This window comes from Otolemur garnettii, unplaced genomic scaffold (assembly GCF_000181295.1).
Source record: "Otolemur garnettii isolate 467f Iridium unplaced genomic scaffold, OtoGar3 scaffold00073, whole genome shotgun sequence".
Lineage (NCBI taxonomy): Eukaryota > Metazoa > Chordata > Mammalia > Primates > Galagidae > Otolemur > Otolemur garnettii.
In genome coordinates this window covers 3,916,781-3,926,592 of record NW_003852468.1, presented here as the reverse complement: position 1 = coordinate 3,926,592, position 9,812 = coordinate 3,916,781, and the positions used below count along the sequence as shown (strand labels likewise).

The window sequence follows — 9,812 nt, the reverse complement described above, 5'->3', positions numbered from 1 at the left end:
TTTTTTTTTTTTTTTTTTGACCAGGGCCAAGTTTGAACCCATCACCTCTGGTATATGGGGCCAGGGCCCTATTCCTTTGAGCCGTAGGTGCCACCCAGCACTCAGCTATTTTTTAGTGTAGTTTGGCCAGGGCCAGTTTTGAACCCACCACTCTTGGTATATGGGGCTGGTGTCCTACTTACTGAGCCACAGGTGCCGACCAGTTGACCTAATTTTTACAGCTCATACATATACCAAATTATGTATGAGTACAATAGTAGGCCTAGTTCCTTTGATTGACCCCCTCTGTATGTTGACCACTTTCTTTCAGTCCCTTGGGTGGTCAATTTAGAGAGGTTCTACTGCATATATGTCTGTATAATTAATACTTCTGCAGTTTTACCCATCAACTCTTTATAGGACAAATATGTTATTTTTTTGTATGTTTTATTTGTTAAGTTATGAATGACCACTAAGCCAAATATGATTTTCAAATATGCTGTATTGCTAAAATGTGGAAATAGCCTAAGTGCCCTTCAACCCAGGAATGGATTGGCAAGCTGTGGTATATTGTGAATATACCATGGAATATTATTCAGCCATTAATGGAGATTTTGCAGCATTTGTACTAACTTGGATAGAGGTGGAACAAATTATCCTTAGTGAAGCATCGCAGGAATGGAGAAGTATGAATCCTGTGTATTCAACTTTGATATGAGAACAATTAATGACAATGACATGATGGGGGGTGGGGAGGGCAGACAGAGAAGCAGGGAGGGGGTGAGGGTAAGGACAAGAAAAAAATAGTGACTAATTCTCACATAAATTGGATTTGATTTTGACTAAAGTACTTTACTTAAACATTAATTTTTACTTCCTCTTGTTAATACGTTGTTTAGGATACAGGATACTGCATCCTCGTTTAACAGTGAATTATGTTTGTAATTTCCCCTTTATAATAATATATTTTTTCTAGTTTCAGTTATCAGGTGTATCCAGATTAAGCAGAATGATTTTGAAGTATTTCTTCTCTTTCTGTTGTCTATAAGATTTGGCATGATCTGTTTTTTGAGATTATCTTTTATTTTTATTTATAAATATTGTCTATTTTTTGAGACTTTGGTTAAAAAAATAACAAGAAGTTAATTGATTGACTCTATACTGAACCTCAGAGTCAAAGCATTCTATAATAGACATATTCTTATTTGACAATATGAATGCTACTTTCTTTGCATTACTATTATTACATTGCTTAATACTTCATTGCAGCAATTGTCTGACTTCTTTTATGAATGTATTTATCTTCATTCATTCTTATATGAGGTTTTTGTTTCTAGTCCTTATCTTAAACATTGTTATTGTTGTTAAAAATTTTAAGCCTTTTTGATTTCGTGAAGGCAAAAAGTGGAAACCTAGTAAACACATGTATATGTAAAAATAAAAAATAAAAATATCCTGTATTAGTTTTATACAGCCAAATCTGACTCCAATGCAGGTGATTTTTCTCATAATTGCAGAAGTTATCTATCATAGTTTAAAATTAACCTTAAGATTAACATTTGAAAATACCATCTGGTCATCTCTTAGCACTTGTAGTCTGAGGAAGAAAGGGCAAATCCAGACAAAATGAACTACCTTACTTCTTTATTAAGTTACTATCCTCTCAGTGCTTATGATATTTGACTTTTTAAAATTTATTTTTTAATTGTATAAATGTCAGGTATACCACATAATGTATTAATACATACAGAGTGTCCATAAAGTTTGTGTGCAATTTAAATTAGTTCTCTATTTTACATAAAATAATTACTATATTCAAGTTTACATATCTATTACCTTACATATTACTTTTTTAATGTTTATATGAGTACCAAAAATCTAATCTCTTAACACATTTTCAGCATGTAATACAATATTATTAACTGTATCCTTATGCTGTATGTTTTTTCTCTAGACTTATTTATCACCTATAACCACAAGTTTGTACCCTTTGATCTGCTTTTCCCCATTTCTTCCTCCCCTCCACCCTTGGTAACCACCTTTCTTTTGTTTCTATGTATTTGACTTTTTGTATAATAGATTCCATACATGAGTGAGATCATGCAATATTTTCCTTTCTGTCTGGCTACCTCACTAAGCTTGATGTTCTCCAGGTTCACCTGCGTTGTTGCAAATGGCAATAATTCCTTTTTTAAGGTTGAATAATATTGTGTAATATATATCATAACTGCTTTATTCATTCATAAGTCAGTGGACACATAGGTGGTTTCTATATCTTAAGTAGTGTGAATAATGCTGTAGTGACCAGGAGAGTGAAGATACCTCTATAAGGTGCCAATTTCATTTCCTGTGGCTGTATACCCAACAGAGGTGTTATTGGGTCATGTGATAGTTTTACTTTTAATTTTTTGAAGAACATACTGATTTCCATAATGGCTATACCAATTTATATTCCCACCAACTAGACACACCCTCACTAACACCTCTCAACGTACATAGTCACCCTGACAGGTGTGAGACGATCGCTCATTGTGGTTTGGATTTGGATTTCTTTGATGACTAGTGATGTTGGGCATCTTTCCACATGCCTATTGGTCATTTTCGTGTCTTTTTTGGTAGCTGCCTTTTCATTTTGTTGTTTTCTTTGCTGTCCAGAACCTTCTTAGTTTGATGTAGTCCCTCCCACTTGTTTATTTTTGTTTTCATTGCCTGAGTTTTTGATGTTATATCCAAAAAATCATTTCCAAGGTCAGGCACTTTCCTCCTGTGTTTTTTTCTAGGAATGCTGTGGAGTTTCAAGTCTTTCCTTTCCTTAGGTCTTAATGCAGTTTGAGTTGATTTTTGTGTATGTTGTAAGATAAGAATCCAACTTTAATCTTCTGTTTGTATATCCAATTTTCCCAGCCCCATTTATTGAAGCAACTACCCTTTTCTTATTGTGTCTTCTTGATGGATTATTGAAACTGTGCTTGGGTTTATTTTTGGGCTATCTGTTCTGTTCTGTTGGTCTGTGTGTCTATTTTTTATGCCAGTGTCTTATTAGATGTTGGAAAAACATTTGATGAAGTTCAACATCTTTTCTTAATAAAAATTCTCAACAAAATTAGTATAGAAGGAAATTTCCTCATCATAATAAAGGCCATATATGAAGCTGCCAAAGCTAACTTTATAATCAATGGAGAAAAACCCGAAAACTTTTCCTCAAAGTTCTGGTACAAGTCAAGGATGCCTGCTCTTGCCACTTGTATTCACATAGTACATCTTGTCAGAGCATCATCCAAGGAAAAGGCATCCAGATAACAGAGAAAGAAGTGTATCTCTGCTTGCAGATGACATAGTGTTACACGTAGAAAAATCCTAAAATAGGATTAGTTTATAGACTCCACAAAAAGTCTATAAAAACTAATAAATGAATTTATTTAAAAGCAGGACACAAAACTGATATACAAAAATTAATTGCATTTTTTATACCAATAACAATCTATCCAAAAAAAATCAAGAAAACAGTCTCATTTATGATATCATCAAAAATAAAATACAAATCAATTTAAAGAAGTGAAAGATTGATACACTGAAAAATATAAAATTGGTATGAAAGAAATTGAAGACAGCATAAACAAATGGAAATATATCTCGTATTTATGGGTTGGAAGAATTAATATTGTCAAAATGTGCATGCTACCCAAAGCAATCTACAGATTCTGTTCAATCCCTATTAAAATTTCTATGGCATATTTCACAAAAATAGAAAAAACAAAAAGAATCCATCTTTGTAATAATAAGTTCCTGGCAGCATTCCCAGTAACTTATTCTCACTTTCAACCAACCAGGAGGGACTGAAAAGCACACAAGAAATAAAAAAATAGAAAAAAACAGTTTTACAATTCATATGGAACCACCAAAACCATAGCAGCCTTGAGAAAAAAGAAGCTGGAGGCATCCCATTTCTTGATTTCAAATTATAGTGGAACCTTCATTTCCTACATTGACCACCTCCTTAAGTTGACCTAATTTTCACAGACCAGATGTGCACCTCATGTACTTAACAGTACAGTAGACCTGGTGCCTTATGTTGATCACCTCTGTATGTTAACAGTTCGCTATAGTCCCTTGAGTGGTCAGTGTACAGAGGTTCTACTGTATATAGTAATCCAAACAGTAAGATAGCATAGAAAGAAATAAGCTTCTATAATCATTTTTAAAGTGTTTATTAAATACCAAATTCTATTTCATACTGTACCAGACCTTGTCATTAAGCTGGATAGGCATTTCCTTAACAACATATTATTTTTGGTTACTCGTAAGCTCATATCCCTGTGAAGGTTGGTTAGATAGAGCTTTACACACAGTTTAGCAAATGATTTCAGAGCACTGTCTCCCTTTTCCAAGGCCTGCTGTAGAGTTCATGACTCTCAGGTGAAGAACCCCTGCTTGGTTTCTGCTCTAGCCATAAGACTTAGAAATAAATAAACTGTGGTTATTAATTCTTCTGGATCACATGTTTTGCTCTTAATAGTACTACCTGCTATCACTATGGTGTTTTTAGTTTTCTGGATTTTTGTGGGACTGAGTGAATAAGAGTCTATTTTTACCTTCTCTAAATTCTGATTCTTTGGAGCTATCATTGTCACCCCTGTAATGCTGAAATTTAGCCATAGCTTATGGCATGATTTTATTTATGTTCCATTATCATTACATCTTGGGCTGTACTTTCTGTATGGAAAAAAAAATCATCATTTCTCATCATTTGAGAGACCTTGAAACCTGTTAACTGTTGCTACCAGTACAACCTAATAAGAAGAAAGAAACGTGGCAGCCGAGAGTTGTAATTGTGTATGACCCAAACATCCCAGTGGGAGATTACCTTATATTGCCCAGATTTAGGTACTGAGTGTGATTAGAAAAATGTCCATCTTAGTCTATTTTGTGCTGCCATAATAGAATACCCAAGACAGGGTAATTTATAAAGAACAGAATTTGTTCCTCACAATTTGGGGAGCTGGAACTCTAGGATCAAGGCTACGGTAAGGGCCTTCTTTCTGTGTCCTCACATGGTACAAAATAAAACAGCGAACTAACTAAATGCTACGTAAACCCTCTTTTAAAAGAGCTGTAATCCTATTAATGAGGGAGGCCTGGTGGCCATAACTCTTAGTACTATCACATTGATAACACCTGAGTTGTGGAAGGGACACATAGCCAAGTCCTTAAGAAAGCTTTTTTGTAGTGCTTATTCTAGCTTGAATGGATATCATCTCTTTCAAAGAAATAGTATATAATGGTGAAATAAACATATGCATAATGGCCATGTTCTATTCAAATGCATAAATGAGCAAGTTACTGATGGAATTCTTGGTGATTGGCAATTTGAACCTTTGCTTTACTATCACTACAGGGGTTATAGGTGAGAGTATAAAATTGGTTTAAGTTTTAAAATATGTCATTTTTATAAATTATACTTTGCTTTAAAACTATATATTATACAACAACTAAATTTAATTCAAGATTTAAGCTTTAAAAATTTCTTATGTGCATGTATTATATCAAAAGGTCTTTAAAATTATCTGACTTTTTGAAAAAACCATTTCTGCACAGCATAATCATCTGTGTCATTTTATTTGGATCACAGCACACTGCACAACCTGCTTCCGTCTGGCTGTGTCATTTGTTTCCCAAGGGTTTCTACCACTGTTGTCGGTAGAGTTAGATTTAGTGGCATGTTGATATACATTATTCTGAGAAATATTTTGTGTCAGAAAATAGGAATATGTATAGGTCTGTTTTATTAAGAAAACCAAGTGATCTTTTTAAGTGACTTATTTTGTACCAAGTACAAACAGCAACAAAAATAAAAAAACTTACTTCATACCTTATTCTTTCAAGGGAGAAAACTCTTAACAATCCAGCACAAATCTTTTATTTTACTCATCTAATCCTTTTGTCCTGTTACAGCATTAAAACTAGGTCCTGAATCATTTAAGTTCGATGGTGCAGTGGAGGCTGTGGCTGTCCGGCAGGCTGAAAAGTATTACATCCTCCGTCCAGAAGTAATTGAAACCTATTGGTACCTATGGCGATTCACTCACGATCCTAGATACAGACAGTGGGGCTGGGAAGCAGCGCTGGTGAGTAAGCCAGTATTTCATTTTATAGAGTCTTAAATCAAGCCCTGCTAGTGCTGCATATTCTCATCCACATTACCTTATTTTCAGTAACGATAGAGCAGTTTTCACTTATCTGATGAAGAAACTCTGTTAGTCAATTTAAATTTCTGGAGCAGTAGAAATAAAAGTTTTGTTCTCTGTTAAGACTACTTTCCTACTAGTATTCACTTATTATTCCTGTTGAATAACTACAAGGAGTTATTTAAAAGGTGATTTTTTTTTTCAGTACAATTGTAAAATAAGTAGTTTAATTCTCTACACTGTCCTCTTAATGCTTGACCACTAGGAAAAAAAACTCATTGTAAAATTGCCCAGGTTCACAGCCTGGGTCGATGGCCTTGCCATCGACTTCATCTTGTGTTCTGAATAATCCTTTGCAGGGGTTCTCAACATTCCTAATGCCGCGGCCCTTTAGTACGGTTCCTGTGGGTCGCAACCCACAGTTTGAGAACTGCTGCATTAGTGGATCACCAAGAGAAGGATCAGTAAATTATTAAATTTTTCCTAGATTGAGAGAGATATATATTTGAAATAGAAATTTTTAATGCTTATAAAGTAAAAGAAGCAAGTGGCTTACTCTTAAATTATTCTTAAAATACTATTAATCACAGAGCTACATGGCCATCAGTACCTTGGGAGGAAAAAAGCATTAGTCTTTGGGTGGCACCAGTGGCTCAGTGAGTAGGGCGCCGGCCCCATATACCGAGGGTGGTAGGTTCAAACCCAACCTGGCCAAAACTGCAACAAAAAAATAGGCGGGCATTGTGGCGGGCACCTGTGGTCCCAGCTACTCGGCAGGCTGAGGCAAGAGAATTGCCTAAGCCCAAGAGCTGAAGGTTGCTGTGAGCTGTGACGCCACAGCACTCTCTCGAGGGCGACAAAGTAAGACTCTGTCTCTTAAAAAAAAACCAAAACAAACCATTAGTCTTTTTTAAAAAGTATAGCTTATTTCTAAGGGGGAAGGGTGGCTTTGTTCTTTGGGATTTGCTAATTATGATGACTATTCATAGCCAAATTGCTTAACCTAAGCTTGCAGTCTAAATATAACGTCTGAGGGCATCCCAGATGAGGTAAGTACTGCCACTGAATTGCCTAGACAAAAAGATGCAAGATACATATTTTAGGGCAGAGTGTATGCAATTTATGTAAAAAGAATGTTCACAGTAGCAAAGGGAAAGAGAAGGTTGGAGCCATTGTAGAAATAGCTTTACGTACCAAATCCAGGATACTTTATGAAGTTGTTGAGGGAATAAGACATACATGCATGTGCAGACACAACCCCCAACACTCACAATTAGTAACTTCTGTCAGTTACATGTAGTTCTCCTATGGGAGGTGGTGATAGAAAGTCCTTTGCTTATCTGAAAAGCTCTTTGGATCTTCTTCATTTTTCCTTACCATCTCCTATACGTGAAAGCTACCTGTCTTTGAAAATCTATTAATAGAACTATTAAATGTTTTTCAAGGGGAAAGGAACTACTCAAGGCTTTTTTTTTTTCAGAAGGAAGTAACAAAAGGTTCTGATTGTGTTCCACAAATTGGCAGGTTCTAGAGATCACTGAGATAATCTAGGAATAGTGTGGTATCTTAAACTAAGGTTGAGGACACCTATGTGTCATCTGTCATTCAGGCCTAGGTTGACCTCATGGACTTTAAGAGAATTTTAATGGTTACACAGGACAGGAAGACATACAGCATTTATTGATGCTCCTTTTCTCTGGCCCCCTGAGTCCGGAATTGGGGGCACAGCTGCTAGTGAAACTGTACAGGAGGGACCTGCCACAGTTGAGAAGAAGGCCGGATTTACCACAGTGGTTTGGAAACAAGACACACACACTCTTCTGTCAACAGTGGCTCACTAAAGCTTGTGTAATTAAAGCAGTATTTTTTGTAAGGGAAATAGGCAAAATAGTTCCGTAGTGAATCTGTTTGACTTGACTGTCCCTTGATATTTAATGGTGCTTATTTATAGGAATCAGGGATATGTATCTGAATCATGCTGGGGGAGGGGTGGAAGGTGCTGGCAGAAGAACTTCTGTCATTGGGAAACATTATAGCATAATTTATTCTTATCCTCAAGTCCTTTTATTATTCTGTGTGCTTTCTGAAAGTGCCGCCCCACTCTTACCTGTTAAGAAGAGGTTTGACAAGCTCATACTTTCCAAGAATGTCCAACCTGTGGCCCATAGGCTGCATCCAATCATTTGAGGCTTGTTTTGCTTATCTGTGGTGTCAAATATTGTGAAAATTATGCATGGACCTTTGGGGGGGGGCTTGCCCTCTTTCATTAGTGTTTGTGTATTTAATCTGTGGCTCAAGACAGCGCTTCTTCCAATGTGCAGCAGAATTAAAAACAAAAAAAGGTTGGACACCTTGTGAGTGTCCCATATCTCTGTCTGAATTTGAACTATAGGAGTTAGAATAGTGCTTTCTTAACTTATATGGATATATAGTAATGTGGACTCAAAATAATTTTTTAAGAACAAAAACTGTGCTCTAAATTCAAGTTTCAAAAGCATGCTCTGATGAAAAGAGAGGGAATGGAGACAAAAGAAGTGGTTACACATTATAAATAGAATTTGCTTGCCCATCCCTATTGGCCTCTTCTGCTGGGTGTGAAGAAAGTCAAGGGAATGCAGGAGGGACAGAATGGTGGTAGTGCTCTGTCTTCTATAGCCTTAGCGGTTCCATTTACATATTCAGACTTCCACACTTGAGTATATTATGAATGAAAACTTACTCTCAAGAAATGACTCTAAAGATTAGTCATTCCTTCTTGCTATTTTCTCAGTATCCTTTAACTATTGTAATAGTTTATGTGATAGTAAAGACACATGACCCTTATAAAGAATACTACTTAAAAAGCCTTGTGTTCAAAATATATTAAAGTATTTAGATAGAGAAAAGCACCAAACCCTTTGGTAAGAAGGCTGTAAAACCCAGCTATAATCAAAATGGAGCTATGAAATGAACAGTTTGGGTAAATAAACACTTTTTAGTGTTAATTGGTTTTTCAAATGACAGAAAGACCAGAGAGTAAGAAAAGCAGCAAGACTAAGAATAACGAGCCACAGCAGGCAGCAGTGACTAGTAAAGTAGTCACACTCTCCTTGGACGATGTCTCAGGGCAAGGTAGAGCAGAGAAAGAGAAGCACCACCTGTACTTGCAGCTTTTCATGAGTAGCTTGACTTTGGAGTGTGATATAGCTGCATAAGCAGCATATTTGGTGGCTTTGAATTAAAAATAGGATTGTGAATAGATTCCATTGGTCCAGTATATTTCATTTAGGCCTGTTCAAAAATGCAAAAAAAGATATAATTTTTTTTTTTTTTATTGTTGGGGATTCATCGAGGGTACAAGAAACCAGGTTACATGGAATGCATCTGTTAAGTAAAGTCCCTCTTACAATTGTGTCTTGGTCCCAAGAGGTGTGTCACACACCAAGACCCCAGCCCCTTCCTCCTTTCCTCGGTCTCTGCTCTCCCCTTCTCCCACCCCCACTGTGACATTAATTGTCATTAATTGTCCTCATATAAAAATTGAATACATAGGATTCATGCTTCTACGTTCTTGTGATGCTTTACTAATAATGTGTTCTACTTCCATCCAGGATAAAACAAAAGCTGTAAAGTCTCTCTCTCTCTTTTTTTTTTTTTTTTTTTTTTTTT

The 9,812-nt window shown here is 35.9% G+C and overlaps 1 protein-coding gene across 1 annotated transcript in view; it reads left to right on the top strand.

The window, feature by feature from the left end:
- The window catches only part of MAN1A2 (mannosidase alpha class 1A member 2), a 184,331-nt gene that overhangs the window by 152,810 nt on the left and 21,709 nt on the right, over positions 1 to 9,812 (top strand). The window contains exon 11 of the mRNA XM_003793819.2: positions 5,932 to 6,104. Within this exon, the coding sequence (XP_003793867.1) occupies positions 5,932 to 6,104 (173 nt within the window). The remainder of the gene's footprint in view (positions 1 to 5,931; positions 6,105 to 9,812) is intronic.